Raw genomic sequence first — 27,732 nt, 5'->3', positions numbered from 1 at the left:
AGCTGTCTTTTTGTTAATGTTTCTTATGGAGTTTTGGAGCTTTATTAATTCAGGTGAAAAAAATAGAGGCTTCTTCATAAGCATTTTAATTAACCAGCTGAAGAATTCTCTTGCCCCCAAAGACTCACAGTACCAAATCCAGAGCTCAGCACTGCTGCTCCTCTCAGACTGCCATATTTCAGCTCAAATTGTCTTTGTGTCCTTTTATTCAAGTCAAAAACACAAACAGCAAATCAAACCCGCCCCCCTCCATCATTGACTACTTGGGAAAAAAAAAGTATCTTGAAAGTTTGATTTTTAACCAAAACATGTTCCTTGCACCCCCCAGTGCACAAGGACCAGAAACTATGAGGAAAGCTACCTAAACTTGCAGAGAAAGGCTCTTTTGGCTGGACCTTGGGGCTATGCACTCCTCATTGCAGGCATCTTGGCTGCCCCAAGCCACCAGCACAATAGGGTCATCCAGTGTTGTCTCAGGGCTGAGTAAAATCCTAGTCCTTTCGCAGGGCTGCTGGGTGCACTGTCCCCCCAGGGAGAGGCTCTCAGCTGAGCGGCTGGGTTTCTACAGAGCATGCTGCTCCTCAGGCAGGTGGGGAGTTCCTTCCTGGTCCATGGTGGTTCTCACCCACATTCTCTAGGCTGCAGTGACTTGTGGTGGCACTTCTGCAAGCAAGCTGACCTTGCACCACAGGCCATCCATCGTCCTGGCAGGCTTGTCAAGGAGAGGAACTGCACACCCCCAAAATGGTCATGGGTGAGAAAAGTGTGCCCCCAAAGACCCTCACTCCCCCATATCCTTCTCTATGTGGAACTGGCGCAGATACCGCTCCTTTCCAACTTGTGGGGTAGTGGCATGCTGTAAGGGGGGAGGACATTGAAGAGCAAGTACGGTTTTGGGAAGGGCAGCAGCTCCAAGTGGTGGGGGATGAAGGAGAGCGTGCTGGGAAGCCAGGCAGTTGTCAGCTGCCCTTGCAGCGGTGAGTAGTATCCCACGGCAGGGATGGTAGCAGTGAGCTTTCTTGGCATCAAGCTAGGAGCCTTTCAAGAATAAAAATGCAGTCTCAGGTGAATCAATACAGACTTAGATACAATTTACGATCAACCTTATTTGTTTCCCTGGTGCTCAGTAATTAAGAAGAAAAGTTTAGAAGAACAGACTCCCTAAAACCCAGGCAGCAAGGCAAAATACCCTTTGTTCTAGCTAGGGAAAAACTTGTGACAGGGGAAGAGCCTGTGTGCCAAACTAGATAATATTAACTGTCCTGGACTTGGCAAGGACGTGGGTCAAGGGCAAAAAGCACTGGTCAGCCTAACAAGGCTAGATGTTGTAAAGATATACTGTCTATAAAGAAACATAGCTTTGTGGCTGCAAATATCATATTTCTTCCTGTTCAAGAAATTTCTGAAGGTAAAGATATTTTGAATCAAAGTATGATTTACAGGGAAGTGATTTAGAAGTAAGATGGGGAAGTATCATCCTGCAAGAGATACCTCAAGGCATATTCACAAAACAGGTTTAATTTAATTTAAAAATGTGTTATTTGCCCATATTTGCTGGGATTTCTTTTCATCATATTGCCGTTTTTGTATTTTCCAGTCCTCCTTCTCCAGGATAGTCCCATGTGAAGAGGTGACCTGGTGAAGGATAACTATGTATCCCTCTGTGGCTTTACACATACTCTCTGATACTCACTGTGATATCTGACTTGGGAGCAGGGATGAAATCAACTTCTGTTAGATGCTGAAGGCCACCAAAGTTGCCAAATTTTTCATGTTTCCTCCACTTTGCTCGCTGGTTCTGGAACCAGATCTGGATACAGGCAAGAAAGAAAAGGCACAGAAATGAACAGGAGATGAAGGAGAAGCTGCTCACATCCAACTACTTTCCCTCCTCTCTCTAAGTGAGCATAAAAAACATTGACCTTCAGCTCAGCAGAACCAGGGGCTGAATCTAAAGGAAAACATTGGGTTTGACACAGCACCTTTCACACTTTGCATAGCATGTGGGATCTCTGGACTATCATCATAGCCTCTTTTCTCTTGCAGCTCACAGAAGAGCTAGGATCTCCCTGTGCAAGGAAAGACAGTGTCACAGGGTGCAGCAGGTATTCCAGGACTCTCCTGGGAAAGCAGATCCTTTTTCAGTCAAAGCTTTGCAGCAGTCAAGGCACATGGCATTCTGTTTTCCCTAGGAGGTGTGATTTGTTGCACAACAGGGCTCTTTCACCCTGTTCCCAAGTGAATAGACTGGGAAAAGACCCACCTAGATGTTTTGCTGCGCTGCAATAAAAATGTGTCACCAGTGGAGATGAAGTAATTCTTCCTATATTTAGCTGGTAACATTTTGAAATTCATATAAGGGACCTAAGCAAAAGACCCAAGGGGATGAAAACTACTAAATCACTCAGCAGTCTGAGTATGTTATCTGCCATCTCTTTTGCTTTGGCAAACAGACAACTATTTTTTTAAGGGGATTTTCTTTCACTTGTCAACTGATTTGACCAATCTGGCTTCTGCCTGAGGCACACAAGCGTTTATTGTGCAGCCACAGTAGTGCATCTTGCTGCATTGCTGTGAAAAGTTGAATCCCCCTTCCACTGTAGTTTCTAGCTGGCTTAGGAACTTGCTGTTTGAATGTAAGCAAGTGGTGCACATGAACACAAGGTGTTAGTGATCAAAACCAGATGCTACTGGATGTAAATATATATGTTTTTTAAACCAAATAGTGAACAGCTCAATTATTTCTGCATCTCTTGCCCAGAAAGTAATGGGAATATCAGGAGCCCTCTGCTATATTGCTGATAGTTAGCAGTATCTGAGGTTACTGAAAGGGCAGCTTTGTTTATCTGGGTTTGCATGTGTTTGAGAACTGCTTAGTCTGTATGAACAGATCCATTCCCTTTCTACCATGCAGGAGTTATATGGTGAAACAGTACCATAAAAATGTCTCCTCTTTAACACCGACAAAGTGATTGACAGAGGGGAAACTAAAGACAAAATTCAACCTCTAAAGTGCTCCTTCCAAAGTCTGCATACGGGATAAAGTCCTCATTTCAGGGATTATTTTTTTTTTTTTTAATAAAGGCAAAGCTGTGTTCACAGACCGAACTGCTCTTTTTTGCCCAACCAGCTCTCCAACACCTTTACCCCTAAAATGATTTCTCAATGACCACCTTGTATTTCTTTTACTGGGATTTAGACCTATTCCTCCATGCTTTGTCCACCACAGATACCAAGTTACTGATACAATTTATTCTCTGCATGCTACTAACCTTCAGTTTTCCAGTGTTACTGAGCTATGGCAGTGAGACAGAGCACAGTGTTCCCATGTCTGTTCATGAAAGTCACACCAGTGCTAAAGCCAGGGATGAGTGCCTCCTTAATACTGCCTGACATTTCACAAAAGACTCATTTGCCCTCGCAGTGGTCAGCAGGTTATCCAAAGAAACAAAAACTAAAACAGAGTGCAGAGGGAGGGTGGCGTGCCCCATGTTGTAGGAATGGCTTCTATTTGTTGCCCTGTAAGATTGTTTGTTGTTCTCTTGCAGACACATGGCCAATGATCCAGAGCTTGCTGTAGAATCAGCCTTTTCATTATTTTCCACTCCCCTAATCTTCTTACCATTTCATAGCACTATCATTAAAGATTTTACTGATTTTGTAGTTCAAATTCACCTTTGTGTCAGTAAATAGTTCCTATGAGAGACCACCTTCAAAATGTCCTCATTGGTAATCAGACACCTGTTGCAGACCTAGCTTTTTGTCTCCTAGCATATGCTATTTGATCTGCTCTGTTTTCTTAATCCAAGCAGGACACAGGACCAAGGCAAGGTACTTACAGTGACATGCCACCCATGTAATTACGTTTATCAACCAAATACATGGAATCATAGAGTCATAGAACCATAGAACCATAGACTGGTTTAGGTTGGAAGGGACCTTTTAAAGATGAAGTAGTCCAACTTCCCTGCTATGGGCAGGGACATCTTTCACTAGATCAGGTTGCTCAAAACCCTGTCTAACCTGACTTTGAACACTTCCAATCATGGGACATCCACAACTTCTCTGGGCAACCTGTTCCAGTGTCTTGCCATGTTCACTGTAAAGAATTTCTTTCTTATATCCAATCTAAATCTACCCTCTTTCAGTTTAAAACTGTCACCAATAATATCATAAAAAGATGAGTTTGACAACACCTATTTTCCATAAACCAGTGTTGATAAGTATTAAATGTATTACCCTTTCTTTAATTCTTCATTAACAGAGACTCATATCGGCTTTATCACTGTTTCACCAAAAATCAATGTTTGGCTAACAGGCCAGTCAATATCTGGTTGTCCTGTTTACCCTTTAAATACTGACACAATATTAAATTTCTTCAAGGCCCCTAGAATGTCTTTTGTGCTCCAGGACTGATTAAATATCAACACTGATGACCCAAAGTGCTTCTCAAGCAGCTTTTTAAGAACTACTGGAGGTAAGTCACCTAGATGTCTGGATTTAAAAATATCTGTCTGTAGCAGCTGCTGTTCAACATTGTCCTTATGGAAAGTGTCTCATCATCATTGTGTGATACTACAACCTTACCTGACATATTTCCAGGGATAGAGCAGAAATTATGACTGAACATCTTTGTCATTTCTGCATTATCCTTGACAGTTCCACTGCTTCTATAAAGTAACAGATCAATATAATTGTTCATTTTTTTGTTTGTTCTTAATGGACTTTTATTGAGTTGTTCTGATGATCCTTAATTTTTCTGACCAAAGCTTTGGCCTGTATCCTTCTGCCTTGTTTATCCATTTTTTATAATTTCTTGTTTCTAATATCTACTCATCAGCATTCTTCTTTTTGCATTGCATGTAGGCATGCACACATACAGGGATATAATTCCACCTATCCACTTAAACTGTTTCACAGCAATTATCCCTTTGCTTCTTGATTGGAGGACACAAGTTCTTTCACACTTATGAACTGTTTCACTTGGTTACCCAATGGTTGCTCACTTGTTTTCCCCCAGTTAAATTATCTCTCTGAGGTGATTTGATAATACTGCTTTTAGCTTTGTCAAAACTATTATTTCAAAGTACCAAGATCATATATGAATTCTCTGCAGTCTGTTTTGTTTATATGTGGCAAATGCAATCAGTCAAAGTTACAACTTGTACTTAAGTTACTGTTAATTTTTAGTTCTGTGGCCAGTTTCCCTTTATCAGCCAAGATGAGGTCAAACTCAGAATTTCCTGTGTTGTGTAACACTGTCTGAATTGGGAATTTGCCATATGTAATACATACATGAGGGGCTTTTTACTTCCTTTGTGTACATCTCTGGTTGATGTTTCCCATGATAACTATTTTATTTTTACCCCTAGAGATTATAAATAAGTTTTTAAACAGAAGATCGCCCTGTTCTTTCATGTGATTTGCTGTTCTGTTGGGAACACTGACTAGTACCCAGCTTGTGCTTTATACCATTGGAAATGCATTGTGGGTGCACTGATATCGCTACTGGGCATATTATAGCTATGCTGTTCTAATTCTCCCTGTCACTTAACTATGAAGCAATATCATCATGGTTAGTCGATAGTCCCAGGCATGTCATAGTCAATAAACTGCTCTGTATTGAACTTTGATTGTTAGAGTGGGATATGTGCATAGAAGTACACTTATGACTAGCATTACAGCAAGTACAGAAACTGCCTTGTGCAAAAATTGTCACAATAGTGCCTGGTAAACCAACACCAAATGCCAATACACAGTGGTATGTATATTTTAATGTAGCAGATTTCATAAGCAGTAAACATTTGAGGTCAATTTTGAGCTCAGTCAGTGAGACTACATTACAGCTGGGGGGAACTGGATTAGTCTCTGTGCACTGAAATTACAGCCAGGGCATTTAAAGCCTGTGATATCAAAATACAGAAAGAATTTTCATTTGGGCAGTTATTTTCACTTTTTTTGAGACCCTGTAGAAGATGGATGTGGATGACAGTTTGTACGGGATGTACATTAGTCTATAAAAGGTTGATAAACGATTAAGAAATATTTTAATAAATGGCTGCTCTGTTGCTACAGAGTCCAACAGGTTGTTCATAATCATCTGTAACTCCTATTTGCTATGCATTTAGTATGCTTAGAGCTCCTGTTAACTCTTTGATTAATCCCATTTGGTTAGTCCCAGCTGGGTGACAAATACTTTTTTCCTTATTTGTAAAAGGGAAAAGAGTGATACTGGCCTCCTCTTTAAGGTAACAGAGAGGTCACATATTTCATTAGCGTTGTCACCCAGGCATAAACTATTAAAAATGTACTCTGAATAAAGAATTGGTGCAGTGAGCATAGCCTTTTGGAGACACAATGTACCTGAACTCTGGCTTCTGGGAGGTTTATCTTTGCTGCCAGTTGATTGCGAATATGGACATCTGGATAGTGAGTCACTTGGAAAATCTTCTCCAGTTCTTGGAGCTGCTCAGCTGTGAACGTTGTCCGGATTCTCCGTTTCCCTTTCCTCTCAACTGTGCAAACAAGGAAAGTTGTATCGCATTTTACAGGAAAAGGCCACAGACCCACAAGAAGATTCAGATTCAGAGATACAGCAATTTCTGAGGATTGCTATGCAGCTGAGATGGCACCTCCAACACCTTCTAGAGGTGTACTTACCATAGGTGACTGTCTCCTGACCCAGCAGTGGATGTGAATGAGCTCCTTTATTCAAGAAGTGAGTCAAAAGTCGCTATTTGCAGTGCTAATTCCATGGATCCACAGCTACAAAACCCTATGTATTTTAACCACGCTAGCCCTGTAGTGGGTTTGTCATCAAAGTCCTTTAGTGTTGGACCAACCTTTGACCCCTTTTTGCTCCTGTCTGTCACATGCACCCATCTGTGGCTAATTTATAATCACTTATTAACTATTTGTGAAGAAACCCTTAATGTAAATGGAATGAGAGTAGATACTACATCTTGTCTTGGAGCTGTTCTGATGCCTGTAAAAAATCACCATCTTTCTTTCAGCTCACAAATTTTCCATCCCTGTTCTTTCCTGTCATATGAGTCTTACTAAGCTTTCCTCAAGTTCCGAGGTATTATTTTACTCTATTGTCACTCTATCGATTTTAATTTTCTCTTCCTGTATGCAAGATCAAAGAGTACCGAAAATGCATGAATGCTGTGGAGGAAAGTCAACTGTTCCAGACTGACTGACTGCTGCTCTCTTCCCATACCATTACTTTGATAGTATTTAGGGATAGCCAGCAGTTTCACTGCAGTGTGACAGTGGCATAAAAAATGTTACCTTACACAGAAAAGTCATGGTATTCTCCTGACTGTGCCATTGTGGTGTGGGGATCTTCTAAACAAGCTTAACCTTAAGAACTACAAGGCCTTAAAACCCATGGAGCAGCATATGGGGAACTCTGGGTGCTGTGAATTCCGAAGGGGACTCTTAGACTGCTCCATTCCTTCACCTGCTGTGGTCTGACCATACTAAAGACTTCCCTCAGCACTCCTACACTGTTTTGGAAATGCCTTCCTACACCAGGGTATTTTATTTAGATCATGAACTTTCTAAGCCACTTGGTGTAGGTTAGAATAAGGTCTAGGTTGCTCTGAAATGATGCTGATGGACTGATGTCTTGCAAGGAAGAAGGAGAAAGGAGCAGCAGAAGTGAGCTCTAAAGGCAGCTGATCTGCAGAATGTGGAGTTCAGCCTCGTCCCAAGGCTTGAGTCCTCCCTGATGCACAAATGGAGTATCTTCCAACTGACACTGAATGACCAGCACAAAAAGCCATGCCCCAAGCATTGTGAGTCACGGGGTTTTTTCTACAGAGCTTGGAAAACTGCAGCCTGATAGGAGCATAAAAATTCTAATATCACTAGTGACTCTGATGAACTTGCTACTCAATGACCTGAAGTAATTGGCAATGACACCATGTTGCTCAAGAAAATAACATTTTTGAATAAACGCTTTTGGTCTTCCATGGTCTGATGACAACTATCAATTCATACTATGTAACTAGATGCACACACTTCCTAATGGGAAGAGTTAACCAGAGGTTTGCTTAGTCCCTCAAAGAGTCTTTGTATTTTTTTTCCCCTTTTGTTCAACCATTAGCATAAACTTCTCCTTTTGGGGGCTAAAGCAGTGAAAAAGGTAACTAAACATCTTGGCCAATATAAATTGGGCTCTGTGTCAACCAGAAAATGACATTTTTCATTCTGCAATCAAAACTTCATTGTGACTCTGTTGACACAGAAAATAAGGAATAAAAAATTCTGTCCATTGACTTGGTAAGAAGGTGACTAGGACATGGTATCTGGGGACCAGTAAGTGAATATATTCCATTGTGCATATTTCATCTTTTCTAAACCTTTCAGGTACTTTGAAAGGAAACTAATCATGCAAGAATAACCAAGGAGTGTCACTTGTCATAAACACCGTCAATACTCCCATATCTCAGAAGCAGCCTAATAAAGCTGATGTCCAACACAGTTAGATCCGTATCATTAGACTTTTCACTGGCCTATCAAAGTACTCCTACTCATTAGACTGCAGCGCTGGCTTCAGCCCCAAGAGAAAAATGTTATTTACATTGAATCTTGCTGGCACTACTGGGGCAGAGATCTGAAATGAGAAATATTTTTGTGCAATTATGCTGAAGATAGCAAGGGGCACCCTCTCTCCTAATTACAAAGTTGCATCTACTGGAACCTTCCCAAAAGATGTCTGTAAGGGGGATTTATTGCTATATGGATTAAAAGAGAAATATCAGTGCTGAGAATATGAATCTCAGGACACTACGTTCCCTGTAGATACGGTAAAGCTAACAGTTTATATTGGTGTCTCTTGTCTGGAAGATTTTCACCTCACACCTCTCTGTGGGGACTGGCTTCCATATCCTCCTGGGAGATACTGCAGACAAGTAAGATTGAGTACCAAGCTGATATTTTGTCAAGCCCATCATGTTCTGTCATACAGTATGATTCTCTCTGCTGTATTTTATCATTACAATGTATGATATTTATATTTCTCTAGCACAGAGCAATTCATATAGCAGATCCCTACAAGTGAAGTTTGTCCTCACCTTGTCATGGTCTCAGAAATTTGAGGCCTCCCTGAGATGTCCTGTACATGTCTCTGAACACTGAGCTGAGCTGAGCTCCTGCCTCTATCCAGGGTAAAAGACTGGCTCCACAAACCTTGGGAGAAGCTGCAGTCTACCTCCAGAGTGGAGCAAGAGATCCAGGTTCAAACTGTGACCACCTCCTTGCTCCTGTGGTCCCAACTGTACATAAACAACTGGGATTCTGGCAGGGCTCTTGTCCTGCCAGGTTTTGTATGCCCAGGCAGTCTATGTACCTTCTAGCAATCAGAAAACCTTCGGGAGAAAGAGAACAAACCTGTCTACGTCCTGGAAGATTTCTGAATTAGCAAAAAAATCCCAATGTACTTTAAAAAAAAAAAGATTAATGAAGTATAATTTCATGACTATACAAAACAAGAAAGAAACCATCTACATTTTAAAACCTAAGATGTCACATCAAATAAAATTAAAAAAAAGGTGGTTTTTAGTATTCCATCAGAATACAGCAAATAATGATTTAGTGCAATATAAACCCTCTGTCTCATACATTAACCAGACTCTGCAGAATTGAGATGACTGAATGGGACCATGATGGGATTGAAGTGACTGCCAAACACCAGCTGGATCAGACCTCATCGCAGGGGGCACCAGACAAACAGCAATCATTGGTTCTTGCCTGTAAGCACATATGATGACAGCTATCATCTCCTCTTTGTAATGAGGAATCAAAGCTAAGGCAAGACTTTTAGTGCCCAAACCAAGATTACTACCTGAGCTAGAAGTGAGTGGTTTACATTATTAGACCATGCTAGCTGCAGGACTTCTTCATACAGAGTATGTTCATACACACCAGAGACTATAATGTGGATATCTACCCCTGGCTACCAGCTTAAAAAGTTGTGGGTACTGGCAGGGCACTTAGTACAGAGTTCACTGGATTAATCAACCCAGATAGATTCAAGAAATCTGCTGTTACAAGCAATGCAATACCATCTCTACAGGGTTGAGGTGTGAAACAAACTCAGTAGTGAAGATCTAGAAGTAGCTGCAAAGTCTACCTGACAAAGAATATACAAGAATGAGAAGACAAAGGCTGTAAGTTTGGGAAGAAACTCTTAGTTGAGCTGAGATGTCTTATGGTACCTGAGAGCTGTATCCATTGTCTTGAACCACACATTATTTTAAGCTGTGCTAGAGATGGGATGGGAAATAGATCTGCCAGATAATCTTACTGTATTCTGTCACACTGGCAGCTAAAAGTGTCCAGGACTAGAGAGCATGGCTTCAGAGAGAATAGGCTCATGAGTTGCTGGTGTCTCATATCAGCTTCTTTGGTATGAAAATGACCCAGATAACTTGGTGATGGGCAAAAGAAACTCTCTATCAGTTCACTCTTATATCCTCCACATTTTTCCTTCTTGAAAGGTAAACTGTTCTACAGACGAGACTCTTACATAAGGGAAGGGTCTAGACAGTGCTCAGAATTGTCAATCCTACTGAAACAAGATTTTTCAAAGCTGAAACTCATCAGATTAAACAAATACAATAGCATGAGGTCAGCTATGGGCCAGTAGAGACTGAAGGACAGGCTTTGATTTCAACTGGAAATGAAATTAAATTGCTAACGAAATGGACTCCTGTGAACTAATCAACGCTTTTGCCAGTAGGAAATTTAGAAGAGTCCATTTTTTCTATAAGTAATCAGTCATTCTATTTTTTTTTTTTTTTTAAAACCACTATAAAAATACAAAAAATCTGGGACTCTATGTTAACATTTTCTCTTGCACGATGAAACTTTCTCTGACTGTAGCTTTGATACTTCCCTTTGCCTTGGGACCTTAGCTTAGAGATCCCACAGCAAACAACAACATTCAGAATTACAGTCTAATAAAGAATGTGGGTGGAAGATATAAGACTTGAAAGTGTTGGAAGTGTAACATTGGCTTTACAAACATGGCTCTAGAGTCTCTGGGGAAATAAGACTGTCTGAGTTTCCTGAGCTATTTTCTATGTAAAAGCTGACAACATTCAAGTGTGCTTTTATGCTCTGTGAAAGTAATTTGCAGGTTAGCTGACTGCTGAAACCAAGCCTGAAAATACCAGTCAGCTAAATATGTCAGCATTTGCAGATGATTAGAGATACAGCTGTCTATACATTGCCTTACTGTTGACATTGGAAGGGCCAGATTCTTCATGCTGATAAAGCAGTATAGCTCCTTTAAATTCAGTAATAGGCTCCATTTATCCTCTGCAGAACTGGCTTTATTACTAGGTCAGACTTAGAGCAAGTTGAAGCATTTGAACTTTGTAGAAATACAGATTCTTCTTGAAGGTGAGCAGTGAAAGGACAAGATCAATGGGTACAAGTTGCAGCAAGGAAAATTCTGATTACATAATAAGAAAAAGTGTTTTCACCGTGAAGGTAGTCTGACGTGAGCCTGGAGCAGCTGAGACATCTCAGTCCTTGGAGATATTCTAAACTTGACTGGACAAAGGCCTAAGCATCCTGATTTAAACTTGCCTTGCTTAGAGTTGGGGTTGGACAAGATGGTCTCCAAAGGTCCTTCCCAACTTATTTTATTATGTGATCTCTGACCTCTAAATACCCACATGGACTGAAGCCCCCCCACCATTCCTTTCCTAAAAAGTACAGAAATTTAAGGCGTTAGTAGTATGTATAGCTCAAAGAGTCTCATTTGCAATTTCTTATTTACACAGTTTTAGTTTCGTGTATTACGGCTTATTTTGACTATTCAGTATAACACAGTTACAAGAGATGAGCAAATCAATACCAAAGACTACTGCTTGTTCCTCAGTTTACTAAGTAAATATGTGCAGCTGCAGCAATGCCATACTTGGGCAAATTCATTCTGGACTATAATCTGTAGTAGGCAAATAGCCTATGGCAGGTGTTCTCAACCTTTCCTTCACCATGGACCCCCTTTAAATACCTTTTGTGGCTGTGGACCACCAAGACTTAATTCAAGATTTAAAGCACTAGACTGCGTCAAATATTTATTTCAATTTTCTCATGAAGGGTCTTCAAATTTGGAGAGAAGGGGAAATAAATTAATCTATTAATGCATACACTTATTATAATATCTTTATTGCAACGATTCCATAGGAATTTAAAACAACAGCATCAACACTCTTCTCGCTCAAATGGCCCATTTTATGGTATTTTAACATGCTAATTCTGATGCCAATTTTTACATTAAAATTTGATGAAAAGTTTTTACAGTTCTTCTCACCTCCCCCCTTGTTTGTCTGTGTTCAGTCACCGTATATTTTTGTTTACAGGTCCAGGGCCACCACTTGCAGGAACAGATTTCAGCCCCATTGTGGCCCTAAAGAGGGCCGCTGGGTTAAGAAAATGTCTTTAAGAGAAAAACCTCCTCGTTAAAGTGGGTCTCACCAACCATACTAGCACCGAATATACTAGCATGTCAGGGCAGGTGTTTGGGTGGGGGGTTTGAGAGGAACATTGAGGGGAGGGGGCTGTGGAAAAAGGAGGTGCAGTGCTTGCTGTGGGCCAGACCAAATGTTTCTGGGCTGGATGTTCCCCGCCCCTGCTTTAAGCCTTTGCGGACCCCATGTGACAACATTGTGGCCCCTCAGGGGTCTGCGGACCACAGGTTGAGAATCACTGGCCTACGGTACACCTTGCACTGCTGTTTCTCAGCTGCCCTGCATACCTGGATCAGCTAGATAAATGCTACCTCAGGGACATCTCTGCAATTGCATCTCCTATTTGCTCTTAGCCCATTAGCAGGCTAAGACTGTATCAAGCCTAGTTGCTCTCATTACAAGGGTCATATACTGGAGGGTTAAGGAGCTAAAACCCCAAGAGAAGGGCTGGAAGTCAGTGCTGGCACATATTTGCTTTGGAGTATGTAATCTAGGTAGATGAAAACTGGTGGGATCAGTTTATCTTGCTGCAAACCTCTTTGACATTTCTGGACAGACACCCTCTCACAGTACATGATTTTGCTGCTTTGACAAGAAGAGAGAAGGCAGTTGCATAAGCAAGGAAGTGGTTTTAGCTACATATCCTCAGAAATATATTTTTCTCTGTGTAACAAAGTTGACTGTATCATTTGTTTCTCAGAAAGAAACTCAGGAGCATTGAAAAAGGGCCTCATTATATCTGGTTAAGTTCTGGTTTTCCCTTTTAGCCACTTTAAAAGAAGTTTCTCTCTTCTTTATAATTCAACCAATTACAGATATGTGGGTCTCCCAGCTGGTTCCTTCTTGTGGCTTTTCTGAACGTTGCTCTTTGTGGTGCCATTCCGCTCATGGCTGCCAAGCCCATAGCAAATAAACCAATTGCAACTTTATCAAAGAGTTATTACAGAGTCATGATGGCACCAGGACAAAACGTGCTTGTCTGTGTACAGAGATTTGCCCATGGCAGTCCTTCTCCTAGTTAAAGAGGTGGCTCACAGCTTTCAAAAGAGCTTGCACTGCAATATTTAGGTGGGAGTATGGCAGTGTGGCTAATTTTTATTGAAGTGGTTTTTCAGCCTTTGTTAAGGAGGACTGGCATAGCCAGCGAGACTGATCCTAATTGGATAGGTACAATGTGCTCTGGATAGAGCCTCCTGCTAGCAAAATGCAGCATTTAACATCCAGCTGCTGGTTGTTCAGGCATTGCTGAAGTTAAGACAGAGCAGCACGATTTGAACTTTGAAAGGCTTGACCTCCTCCTTTCAGTCCACAACTCCTTGATGGAGAGTTGCTTCCATCCTGGCGCAGAGTACAGTGCCTTAATCACCTGACAGCAAGGCTGAAATGCAGAGAGGTACAGACTTTAGGCGTTGTGAGCAGGAATGCTAAAAATACCAGGCTAGAAACCTGTTTAAGCAAGCTGTATGGTGGTGGCCAGGGGAGTTTCTTAGTCTGCTTGTCAGAGAAGTTGGCAAGGAGTAGACGGTATGTATGAAACTATTCCCGTGGACAGTTCATTGCCAAGGAGCTCACCATCAACCTGAGCCCCTGGTGAATTTAACCCTTCCCATCTGTCAGCAAAATTATGATAGTGTTTACAAATGCTGCTGCCCTGAAATGGTGGTGTGCATAACTCTGGAACAAGCAGTGGTCAGCAAAATACCTGGAGGAAGAAGCACTCAGGCCATGGTTGAGGGACTCCTACTGACAGAGGTGTGTGTTAGTTTCCATCACCTGATATCAGTTCTGTACCTAGGCTAAATGACCTGCACCTTCACGAACTCCTTCAGGTCAAAGCAGATTTGGAGTAGGTATATGTGTAGTTTCCCCATTTGGCTAAATCTCAAGGTTGAAATGTACGTTTTGTGAATGTTCAGCCGTTGTCAAACTTCACTTTAAAAGCAGTGGACAGCCTAATCCAGTAGCAGTTCCTAAAAACGAAAACGGGTTCTCCACAGCTCTTCCCACTCTGGGTCTCTGGTCAACCACCTTTGTCAGAAACCATCCATTTGCCCATGAAGAAAGCTGAGCTTACTGCAGATTGCACAGCCTGTCTTCTACTTTATTTTTGCTCTTTGTGGTTATTTGTACCTGCAAGCCTCCTGACATCAATCAGACATGTTTATTTACATCCCTGCCTCAGAGACTGCTCTCCCTCCAAGAAAGCATAATTCCATCATTATTTTAGTATGTAGTCTCTGCTGTTTCCCATTTCAGCATAAAGCATTTGCTAATACAATAGCCTGCTCTCAATTTCAAAGAACAATAATTAAAAGTACCAAATCTCAGGGATGTAATAAAAAGTTCTCAAACAATTAAGAAGAAGCCAATATGTACTCACAAGACCTTTGAAATAAACTTATCAAGATGTGCCATTAACTTTACAAGTGGTCACATTACACAGATTTGACTAGCAGGAACAAATTAACCTCTGGGTCCTGTACAATGTACCCTTTGGATCCAAAATTCCCAGGAAAGAAGGGGCTGCTCGAGGAAAGCATTGAATACTAATACTTGCTGTAACTAAAAAACCCCCAAAACCCACAAAGAAACAATACAAACAGAATTTATGATAATCCCCCAACTGCTGACAGCTTTGCTTTCTTCAGCGTTTGCTTGTATCAGTGAGACTTCTATGTGAATACAGTCTGAAGAGTGGGAGTAGAGGATTCAGGTTCATGCCTTTAATTTAATATCCAGGGTGTGATTGTACATGGTCAGTCTTCAAAGAGGGAGAAAAACAAAGAACCAACCTTCAACAACACCTCAGGTAAATCCACCAAAACAAGGTCAATTGTCTGCTGCATTTCTGAATGTATATAGGAATACTGCACTTCAGAGACACGGGGCTGCAGGGACTATCACACTGATAAACAGAAGACTGGCGAGACAGCTAATGGCAGCCAAATCATATATATAGGCATTTATTTTTTCCTCCTGATTTTCCTTTTCATTTAGAATTGTTTCCTTTTGTTCTGTAGGACAAAGGGATGTTTGTGCCCTTTCTTGCAGTCCCATTGGCGTATTCTGGGCAGCCGATATTTATCTGGGATTGTGATTATACACTACTTCATTGTCTCTTGGGTGTTTTATAAACACATTAAGATAAGTCAGCATATTGGAGAAAAGACTGTTCTGCAAGAGATAAACCATGCTGTTTCACAGGGGTACATGGATTTGACCATATTGTCCACAAATGAACAGTACAAATTAATTTATGACTTCAGAGAAAACATAAACACTAAGATAAAGATGCCTGCGACTGGCATCAGTACAGAGGGGACATGACTTATACTGGAAGTTCTCCAGAACTGTGATCATCTCTATATTTCCTGTTGTGTTTATGATAATTACCAACCAGAATTTGTCAATAAGCTTTGGGATCAAAGATGCTATCATAATAATAAAACAGTTTAATAAAAAGATTCCTGAGTGCCCAGTCAGCAATGTGCAGAGGATTTCTACTGTCGAAATATTTGGGTGATGTTGACTCATTCTGGCAGCCTCCTCTACAGTGAATAATGAAAACACGAGCTGCAGGAAATAACTTAGTCCAGTTTTTCCCATGGCCTGAAACCCCCAGTTTCTGGCAGACTTAGGAGCCAGCTCCATTTATTGAAGCCTGATCTATCTTGTACTTGAATTATTGCCCAGAGAAGAAATCCCGCAAGACTGGGCACCCACCAGCGTCTTGAGGTGATGCTGCTATCTGGCTTCTCCAAGGCACTGACTGCTTCCTTGCTGGAGCAGAGGACTGGAACCATTACCCATGTGCAATGCTGGGCACACTCATCCACTGCCTTTGGATGTAAAAAGTTACAGTGCACACACACAAATGTATACGATCAGACCCAGCATGCGTAAAAGACATGCAAAAGAATTGACCGTGAGGATCTGAACTACACTGGGATCTTGTACATGGCAGTCTCTGGCAGGAGCTGCTGTAGGTCAGGCAGGTGTGTGGGGGCATGTAAGGGTCCAGTGCTCTGCTGCTGTGAATTGGTCAAGTCCCAAGGGTGCCACACAAGAGCAGACAGAGGAATTAAAAGGAAACTGGGAGCTCAGCATTTAAATTGTGTGTTTACATGGACATGTTGCTGTGATGCTGACTGATAGCCACAAGAGTTTGCCCTGCTTGTTCTTAAGTTTTGAAGACCTTGGCAGTGGTGGTGGTTGCACATAGCAAAATGGCAGCAATGAATCATTTCACAGAGAGCTGGCCCAAGCAGAGTCTGTACCCACAGCTCCAAAGTAAGGCCTCTCTCAGAATGGTCTCCTTCTAAAATGGGTTTTATCAGCTTCGAAGAACCACGCTCTATGAAAAAGTTCTGCTGAGCTTTTTGTGCATAAGGCCACAGGTGAAAGCACCCAACATTCAGAACAAAAGCTTCCAAACTCAAATGAGGGCCTAGCAAAATTAAATGTCACTGTCAGCATGTCTCTAGCATATGAGGGCTTTTCTCTTTTTTTGCTTACAGTGCAGCCTCTAAGTGCAAAGTGCAAGAGGCATTGCTTCCTGTAAATGGTTTGTGATAAGGGCATAAATCTAGTTTAAATGACACTGCATTTCTAAACCGCTTAGTCGCAGAAGCCATTTTGTGGGAAAAGCAAATTTTAGGAACACTACAGTATTACAGGGTTTCCTAGAAATATGTTCTAAATTCACAGTCAGGGTCACAGCTGGGGTGCTCTTGGTATCTCAAACCACCTTCCCACGAAGGGCATATTGTCATAGCCTCCTCATCTTTCTGCTCCTATCAAAAAAACTACCAGACAAACCCCAGACCTCCCGCCTCCAAGGTGATTGTACAGCATGCTTGATTTCTTCTGCTCCCTGACAACTATACAGATGTGTATGCTTAGTCAGAGCCTAGCACCCTTCCTTACAAATTATGCAGGTGTTTTATATGGATAGAAGTGGGCTGTGAAAAAGAGGTGAGGGAACGCCAAGCCAAGGACTTCCGATGTCTTTCACAGCAGAAAGCTCTCCCACTGCTCAGGTTGGTGCTGTTCCCCTGGACACTTGTAGGCATCCTTGGTGTGAATGTGAGGAAGGTCCTGGGGACACCTCCATGGCATATGCTATGGGCATTTGGCACAGCTTATAGCTACCATGACAAAAGCACATCTGAAGCACCACAGAGTTGCTAGGCATGGAAACAGAAATTAATATGCCATCAGCTAGAGCTGTAAGGATTACAGACAGATTCCAGGGATGGTGCAGTCTACCTCTCCTTCAGGTGCTGCTGCTAACCTCATCTGGGAAAGGTGACTCCAGCCACAGCCAGAGGCAGGAGAAAAAAGAGCTGCCAGTTCTTCCCCCCCTAACATAAAGCAGAGGAAGGGAGGCTGCCAGTTCTTCCCCCCCTAACATAAAGCAGAGGAAGGAGGCTGAAGCTCATGATGCTGGAAAGGATTTTAAACCCAGGCCTCCGGCTCTCTGCTAAGAACAACACAGTGCATGAACGGGATCTGAAACATCATTGTTTGTGCACTGCAGGGAAAATGCCAGTCCAGTGCTTTAGGATCCTCCCCCTCCTTCAGCCAGTTTCTATCAAAGGCTTGGCAACTGCGGGAACCAGTAGCCTAGAAAATGGCAGATCATTAAACCTCTGCTTGGTTTCAAAACCCTACTGCCACCAGGGAACAGAGGGATTTTGTTTAAAATGCCTTTAAAAAATAAGTTGTCATTGAAAGGGCCTGCTCAGCTTGGCTCATTTTTGTGCAGATAATTACATGCTTCCCCCCACTGCTTTGTTGATAAGGCTGGTACCAACCACTGCGCTGGTCAATGAGGCTAAGTGCTGAGTTGGGACAGCCACCTCCCTCCTCTGTCACCCTGGGAAAGCCATCTCCCAGCTCTGGTGTGATCCCCGTGGCTGGCGACTCCCTACTGCATGAAATACAGTCCTTTTTAGCACTCACGGGCAACTCTGAGTGCCAGATACATACAGCCCTGGCTCTTTTGCAAGGAGGCAATGTGATTTTGCCCTGCTGCCATCAGCTGTGTCCAGCTTACAGGGCAGAGGTTAGCTAAAATATCCAGTTATCTTACAAGGCTTCTCTCGGCATCAAGACAGACGTTGTCTTATGCAGGAGGAGGAGGTGACAGCAGCTTGTCACAAGACTCATGTATACCATAGCAGCAGCAGCAGGAACAAGCCTTTTCTTTCAAATATACTTCACAGAAAGAAATGTTTCCACTACCAGCTTGTAGAGTACGGGCCAATGAAGATGTGTGAATCTCAGTGAAGCCACAATGGACTTCAATGGACTTAATTAAAATTGGTTTGTTTTTTCCTTTCAGAAAGGAGTGAATATTAACAAACTATGCATGAAACATCTTACTGCAGCTACTGAGAAGCTGTTTTCTGGAGTGTAGTATGATTTCTGTATTAACCTTTCCTAAAACTCAAAGTACTTAAAGCAGTTTTTGTCACATGCTACTAAAAAACTGCAGTCTGTCTGCTAAGAACTTGTCTTGTCCAGGTACCATGCATCCCGTTTAGATTAAAGTTTCTGTGCAACATATTGGCAAAGTGTATTTGTATTGTCCTTTGCTTTGGTGAAGAGGTAGACTGCTGTTTACCAGTGCTCACAACTAATGAAATTAGCAGACCTACCAACATGGCCAGGCTTTAAAATTGGGCCTGACACATTTCACATGCCAGACCTACTGCCCATCGACAGTTAGCCAGTATGCACGCTGATGACCTCTTCATCACCTGTACAGTGGGTCCAAGGTGTACAGAACACATCAAGCTGATTCGGCATGTTCAGCAGCCTCGTTCCCTGTGTTGTGCAACGCACATTTACCAGGAAACGGGCATTGCACAACCTGGGGAGCGAGGCTGCTGAACATGGTAACTCCGTAGACTGCCATCTCAAGTAGGAGGGCAATAAACACCCAAAGCAGTCCCTATCACTAAAATTGGTAGGGTTGGCAGCCTGACCTAGATCTTTAGCTCAAAGGGTGGGTCTCCATGTTTTCAAAGGCGAGACTGAAGAACCATCCCCATGACTCAGTCAGGAGCTTAGCAGGAGAAATCTTTGTGACATCTGTTGCTAGGTATTGCCATATACATCATTGTAAGATAACAGCTGTGGTTTTGGGTACTCTGGGAGAACGTCTGCATATAGGAGCACTCACCATGAAGTGGATGGGCCACCGGGATATCGCATAGCTGATCCTCCTCTTCCTTGTGTTTTCTTTTGCCTTCCAGGTGTTCACATCCTGTGTCCTCACCCAGGACGGACGCTGGGCTGTCAGTAGGTCTCCTGCAGTGAGTTGCCTGCACTTTCTTTGCTGTGACCATAGGTGCAGCGCATGTGGCAGGGAGAAGCATTTTGGCGAAAGGTAAGTCACAGTCTAAATGACTCCTGCTGCTGGAATCTGTGAAGGACACAGCACAAGACAGCTTTGAATAAAGAAACCATTGTTCAGTGCACCTTCCAGTTGGTGTGAAAAAAAAAAGCATGTGTGTGTTCTAGATACTTTACAATTCAAACCTGGTAATATTTAAAAAGGCCTTAATCCTTCTGCGCTGTTCATCAATGACAAGATGACCTCATGTTGCAGGGGCATGATCCTGGTGAATTTGACCCCAAAATCTAGCCTGTTCTCTGTTTCCTTCCACCTTAAAACTTTCAATGGTCCTTTCAATGGGAAATTTTCAAAAAAAGGACTGTAGAAGTAAGGAACACAACCAAATGATTAAGAAAGCTCAGCTTCCCTGTCAGTATCCAAATCGGTGGCTGCCTTTTCTGAAGAACTCAGAAGTACAGTAGATGTGGAGCTGCTCTGACCATCTGTCAGCAAGATTGCCATGGAATTTGCTGGATGCCAAATGCATTTAAAAATTTGGTCCTTTCTTAAATGTCTCTGTAGGCGCATCTACCCTATAGGACAATGGGCCAGAGAATATGCTAAAGGTCAGTGTCTTCCCTGATTCAGCTCCATTTCTTCTACATCCAGGCTGCCTGCCACTGGATAATTTTAAAGGCAGCCTTTTCCCAGGCTGTCAACATTTCCCATCTGCCTTTGTGACAGGCAACACTGGTGATATCTAGGAAGGTACTGACAGCCAACTCATCTTCATGAAATCACCTGCATGCTCTTGTTGACAGGACAAACATAAGAGAAGTGCATGTTGGTTCATTTTCATGAAGTGCAGCCATAAGGTTATCTTAGATTTGAGCACTGGTGTTATAAACAATCTCAGTGGGATCTGAAGGTAACCTCAGCAGTAACCAGTGGTGACATGCTAGGACACCTGACCCTGAGTGGTGATGAAATTGGTCACAGAAGCCACGATCTTTCTTCTGCTATGGTGTTGCCTTATTACTAATACCATCATCTCTGCCTGTAGCAGGGGCACTTTCAGGATCTTTCAGATGAGTTTTATGCTCTCATGAATGCAGTATGAGTCCTTACTCATCCTTGAAATGCCTGCACTGAAATATAACATGCTGGGAAGCCTCATGGTTCAAGGCAGTGGGCTGTTTGTGGCTGTTAGCATCCCAAGAGAGGTATACCAAATACTCCCATTCTCTTACCCACTTTTTTCCACATTAAAGCCTCATCATAAGCCCCAATTCTGAGTGCTTTATGCGCTGCCTTTGGCAGATGCAATCAAGGCTCAGGCTTGACTCTTCAGAGACAAGATAACTGGGTCTGTGTTGCTTTAATGGCAAACCTGGAATTTGATGTAGTTCTCCTCCATGCCTGGATTTCTCTGCTTGGAAAGGCAGAGTAAGAGGTAACATATTGGGGAATTTAGGTTCCATTGTTAGCATGACCCTGAATTGAATGTGACAGCACAGGTTTGTCTGCTATTACCACCAAAAAACATTAAAATCTTAATGCAGTAATGGACTGCATTCCTGAGCAGTCACTCACATCTAGGCTCTGGGGTTTGCAGCATCTATGGTTGTTCCCCTCTCCCCTCTCATATCTAAATAACAGCAGGTGTGAACTCCAACATGTTGTACTGGAAGAAACTCAATTTTTAATATATATTTTACTTTTGGTGCAGTAGCTAGCATTGACAAAGCACTTTTTAGACTTGTCAGAGTTTTATTTTCTGAACAAATAACAAGTTCTATTTGTAACCAGCCTTGGAGCAATGATAATTATAACATCTGGAGACAAAGTACGCAATTCTGCCCTCAGTAAATGCCGACAGAATAGTAATTTTACAGAGGGCTGACACTGACATGAAGAAAATACAGTTACAAAAGCTCTGGAAATTAGCCAAAGCCTCATGTTAATAAAGGATGATTGTTCAAATGTTATCTTTGTAAATTATCACCAATCTTCGAGTAAACTTCTAAACACAATTGCACGTGTGTAGCCATGCTGACCTTAAAAACCTCGTATGAGGTCCATCTCTCTGTTTGAGGCATATTGTACAAAACGGGTCTCATTTAATTCCTTTAGGAACAACTAGGTTTGAGTTTTCTGGTGAGAAAACAGGTGAGGTTTCGAACAATATTTGTGGGATAAAGGAAAAGGATAGACCTGGGAGTGGTCACTAGCATGGGGCTGGGCTTAAGTGATTCGCTCAAGAACTCAGAGCATATTGGTATTGGTATGGGTTCTTAGCCCAGGATTTCTATCTCAGTCTGCCATCCATAAATTAAGGACTAGTTGCATTCCTTTGCTAGATGTGATGCTGAGAAAATGAATATGTTAAAGAACTGATGGTGCTTATACCCTACAGAAATGCGGAACATAAGCATACCTGAGCAAGGTGCTCTTATGGGCAGTGATTAAAGCTTTCTAAGAATGACACTGGCATTTTCTAAATTATAGAAAACTTCACATGTCTTCAGCCTTCATATGCAACTTTCCTCCCCAAAATTTTTCTTTGAGGTGCTCATGTACCCCATTGATGAGCACACCTTACGTATGAACATGGACAGAATAATTACAGGCTGAAGAAGAGAAAACAGGGAGGGAATGGAAGACTGTCCTAGGCAGATGCGAAAATACCAATGTCCCTGTAAACTGGTAAAAAGGAGTGGGAGGATCAAAGAAGCAAATTAGAGTGGCATGAACCTTAAAGAGAGGCTGGAAAAATCAAGGAAGTTTTCTGGAGGCTAAGATTGAAGGTAGATGATACTGAGTTTAAAGCACATATCTGAGAGTTAGGAGCCCCAAGGTCTGGTCCTGTTCGTGTTGCAACCTCCTGTAGCACTTGTTGTCATGAGCAAGGGGACTGTCTGAAGTGTTAGCTCTTTAGGCCAGACAGTAATTTTTGGTGCATATTCATGTGACTCCAGCAGAGAGCTCTGAAAAATAGCTACGAATTGGCATGGGGTAAAATTTCCTCCAGGGAATGCAGTTTTCTTTTCTTTTTTTTTTTCTTCAGTGATGGCAATGGCCTGGCACAAACATGAGATATTTTGTTACTGTCATGCACAGAAATTACTTTGATTTGTGGCTCAAAATGGTCTTTTTCGCTTGACTTTCAATTACGTAGGAAAGCATGGGAAATTTCAGGCAAGATAGTATGACTTCTTTTTGGAAGCAGGAGGTTATTTCAGATGGCCTAAGTTCCATTTAAGCCTTTTTGTGTAATCACTGGAGAGAGAGATACCTGTTGTAGGCATAAGGCTTATGATTTTAGGGTCTTACTAAGGCTGTAAACATGGAAGAGTCTGTCACTGAGAAGTGCAGCTTTTTATTGTGCTGTTTTTCTCTTGCTTCTATACATCTTTTTTTAACCTTTTTTTTAGGAGACTGTTTTCCCTTGTAATAGGTGGGGTGAATTGGTGATACTGGCCAGGTGGTATCTGTTCAGTTATATTCTTTCAGCTGTTTCCTCTTTTGCAATAAAGCTGGGTGGAGTGTTGCTAAGGGTAAAGTAAACAATCACCATATTGACATTTGTGTGTGAAGTGGCAGTTGTGTTCTTATCAATTTGCATATCCTTAATATAATGGTGCATAACACAGGCAGAATGACAAAATTACTGTATCTGTACTGCTTTTGCTATTGATTTCCCATGTGTAACATCCTCATCCCAAGCTGTCCTTGACTTCTTAAAGGTTCCTGGTGGTGCAACCTCACTGGCAGAAACCAGAGGAGTAGTGAACAATTATTTCAGATATACTTTCAAGCACATTGAAATCAAGTTCCCAGGGATTTCAGAAGGATCTCTTCTGAAATAGGACTGCTAGTCTTCTCTATTTAAAATGAGAGTTGGCACCACAGAGGAGATCAGCGTTTGCTGGGTGTTTATTTGTGTCCCTTGCAAAGGCCATGGTTACCCTTTCTAGGCACTGTGACAAAAAGGAGAGGGAAAGCATAGATTGAATACAAAAATGTCTTCTTGTTCACTATTCCTGTTTTAACTTGGTATGAGTCTTTCAAAAATTCAAAAAACTCAGTAGACTTCATATCAACAGCTGCAGTTTCAGGTCATTTAGTAGTTGTGTTTGTGCAGTAAATTCACAAACGGCTAATATTGCAACTGGGAATTTGAACATTCCTGGGAAGACTGCATACTCCTTATTCCAAGTCCCACTGGAATTGCACTCACAAAAACCTGTGAACTTAGGAGTCAGACCCACAGTTCTCATACATGATCAAGTCCTGCCCCAGCTTTCTGTGAGAGGCTGACACTGTACATCACAACATCCTTTTTGTGAAAGAATCATAGAATAATTCAGGTTAGAAGCAACTTCTAGAATTCATCTGGTCCAGCACCCCTGGGTTTTCTTGGGAAAGGACTCCAGGGTAAGCTTTGTCCATATCCCTCATATGTGACATTCTGCATCTTCTGGTCCTCTGGTCCTACCCATCTCCTCAGCTCTTAATGGCTAGATTTAGACTTCAGGACAAGTGTGATGTTAGTATCTAGACTGTCTAGATCAGCAGATGAACTGGATGATAATTTCTGGCCTAGGTATTTACCTTATGGTAGCCATGAGTATGTGCGTGGTGGCAGTTTTTGCTCTTACATGGATCACGGCTTGGCTCAGATACATACCATATGGAATGTGGGAAATGTTCTTAAAATTCATAATAAGATATAACTCAGTCCTGACCTGTGGTACTTCCTTCTTTGCTGCTGCTGAACTGTTCTGGGAAAGCAGCTGGATTTGTGTCCCATCCTGGAATTTCCAACAAGTTCCCTAGCTCATTTCAGTTTCCTGACCTTGGCCAGCACTGAGCCAAATTAGATATGGCTGACTATTTACACAACTTGTTTAATGCCAGTGTTATATGGCATGAAGTTGAATGACTTTGATGAAATACAGCTATTATCCCAAGATGTACAGCATAGGGTATTGCACTTCTGAAATAAATAAACCTTATCTGGAAAAACTGGCAGTTCTGCTGGGAAAGCAAAGGGTAATAAGCCTAGGTATCTCTTTGTTGTTAGTAAGAAAGCAACAGTGAAAAAGCTTCATTTTCATTCTCTTTTTTAAACATCCATGATCAACTGAAAAAGCAATGTACAACATTTTGGAATATCTCTACAGCTTTCCTGTTTTCCCAGCTCCAGTGACAGTTAAGTGAATCTTCATGTGTATATACTATTTTCATTAGTTAACATTTTACATTGCATCAAGTATATTAATTCAACCTTGCTTTCTAGCAGGGGAGAGAAGAGTAACCATATTCTCTTGCTACAGATACAGTCTCTCTCTGGCTAGGTGATGAAGTGAAGTCAAAGGCTGGCTGTTCTGCCTGCATTGCTTTCAAGGTGAAAAACTGTACTCTCAGGTGGAGCAATTTGGGATGAGACAGTACTGGCAGTGCAGTAATGCAATCCTAGGAACCCACCACGTCCTGCATACAGATATGTCAGACCTTGTGCTTGGAGCAGCACATTTAGCCAAGGCACACAGTGAAACAGGGCTTCAACATATTGATTGCCAAACAGACTTAATACAAAAAGGTCCAGTCTCTCACACACTTCTCTGTTCCCAGAGAAGAGTCTCATGGTGTTAAAATGCAGTTCTAGAGTCCATGTTATGAACAGCATTGACTTCATTTTCAGTGGTGTATCTGTCTCACTTTGGATCCAGTGGCACAAAGTGACTGCCATGGGCCCTGTGTAAAGGACTTTCAGCTCACAAAAGCTCACTCCCACAGAGCTCACACCAGCATTTCCCCCTCTTCATAACCTGGCACCTGGGCTCCTTTGGCACATGGGCCCCATTACACTTGCACCAGCATCAGCTATGTCACTGTCCACCCCTACAAACTACCAAGCTCTCACCTGCTTCAGCACCATATTTAAAACATAGCCTGGGTCTGCTGTTGTTCAGGTCCAATCTGCACTGGCAGCTTTAGGAAACCTCTAAATGCTGCAGTCCTCCAACAGTACCAGTGGTGAAACAGTCAAGCAACACTAGCCATGGCCTTCAGCACCCTTGTCTATCTTTGAAGCTGCCCTTTCTTTGAGCAGCAGGGTGGACTTCCAGATGACCTCGATAGGTCCCATCCAACCTCAATTATGCTGTGGTTCTGTGAAAATTCAGCAGCACGCTATCCCTCTTCCCCTTTCTATGGAAAGTCGCAGGTACTGGCACAAAGGCAGTGGGTGTATACTCAGCCCCAATGCTTGGGGCTCCCATAACTGTGAGACATGTTGTGGTCTGGCTCTGCCCATGATCAGGAAACAAACCTGTGAGCTGTGAGGTCAGTGAAGTTACCCTGTTCCAGAGTTGAACAAGAAAGTGCAGATCTTTTGCAAAACATGGCTGAGAGGCAGCGTTAGTGGAACCAGGCTGGAGTCCAGCTGGTGACTAACATTACACTTAACTTCACTGTAGTTTCCTTCCCAATTTAGGTCTTGTTTGCTTTTTAGTTCAGGTCAGTATCCAGTTTCATCATAAAAAGAGTGTGAATAAGCAATGGTTAACTGGACTGTGAGGTTTTTGGAAAAAGACTATCTCCCTTACTACTGGGTGGTTCCTCCAGTGTCCTGGGAAATGGGGTCTTGATCCATGAAAGGATCTCTCTGTTGCAAAAAATAAACTGTAGCATTAAGCTTTGTTGAAAGCAGCTGAGCGAGAGGTGAGTGAAAATTTTCTGTTAAAACTACAGCTAATTCTTCAGTTAAGTGGATGTGTTTGTATACATAAAACATGTCCTTTTCATGGAAGATGTAGATTAAAAAGAGAAAATACTACATCCAGAAAATGTTGGCCATTGTTCTTTGTTTAAGGAAAAAAAAAAGACAATTTCTGTGGGGGTAAAAGTTCACTCAAGGCCAAATTAACTAAACTGAGGAAATAGAAGTCAAAAAGGCTAATGCACTTGCTGGTTTGCTAAGAGCGAAGTCATGCTAGTTTTCTACTGGCTGGTTTTATTTAGTTCATGAAAGAATCTAGTGTCCATTATGATAAGGAGAAATGATTAAGCACAAATGCTTTCTCTTTTCTTTTTCCAGCAGTTGAGTTCTAACACTCCCTAGCTACCATTACCCTTACAGACCATCTCTCCTGCTTGAGGATGAGGGTTGGATGTATCAGAAAATGGTACAGATACGAGATTTGGCTGTAATTCCAGACAACAGCCAGCTCTTGATATAAGTGAAACTCCAACAACTTCATTAACTTGCAGCAGTTTTAGGCTAGATTCCTGACTTTGAATGCCTGTCCTTCCTTATGACAGGTGATTCTTTTTTTTTCTTTTTAATAACAAGAGTACTGTTTTTTAAAGAGAACGATAGCAGGATGTATTTGTTTACAATAAGCACTTCTCACTGTTACTGAAGAGAGCTACCTGCAATAACTGCTCAGGTTACATATCCACCTCTCCAAAGACACTGGGGCTTCATAATGTACAAAATCCCACCAAAGTCTGGCAGTCGAGCCCAGTCTACTGCAAGGTTGAAAGCAAGTATTTTTTAAAGATTATTTCTGTATATGTAATGAATGATTTGTACCTGATTAGGGAAATCCCAGATTCCTACAAAAGCTAAAGAATAAGAATTCTACATAATCAAACAGGGTAGCTTTAGAGGTTAAAAAGAAAGGAGTATTTTCATTGTCATACCTGGTACTTACCAAAGGCCAGGGGTGATCCTGCTTTTAAGGCTGGAGGTCTCTCAGTGTAGTTACTTCTGTTCCTGGTTTCACTGCGTAGGGTGGTGCTGGCAGAAGGTTTCTTTAAGATTTCCTCAATGGAGAAGGACAGGATGGGCTTCCCCTGGCCGGAATACACCTGGGGATCTGTCAT

General features: G+C 42.0%; 1 protein-coding gene across 1 annotated transcript; it reads right to left on the bottom strand.

The window, feature by feature from the left end:
- Positions 1 to 468: 468 nt before the first annotated feature.
- Positions 469 to 27,732, bottom strand: ISX (intestine specific homeobox). Its single transcript, XM_074825869.1, has 5 exons — positions 27,561 to 27,732; positions 19,681 to 19,923; positions 6,364 to 6,515; positions 1,694 to 1,810; positions 469 to 1,038 (listed from the first exon to the last, which is right to left on the bottom strand). Exons 1-5 carry the CDS (start codon positions 27,730 to 27,732, stop codon positions 802 to 804), a joined length of 921 nt encoding a protein of 306 aa, XP_074681970.1. The 3' UTR covers positions 469 to 801.

This window comes from Strix aluco, chromosome 5 (assembly GCF_031877795.1).
Source record: "Strix aluco isolate bStrAlu1 chromosome 5, bStrAlu1.hap1, whole genome shotgun sequence".
Taxonomy (NCBI): Eukaryota; Metazoa; Chordata; class Aves; order Strigiformes; family Strigidae; genus Strix; species Strix aluco.
The sequence above is the reverse complement of the archived record's forward strand: the minus strand, read 5'-3'. Positions and strand labels throughout refer to the sequence as shown.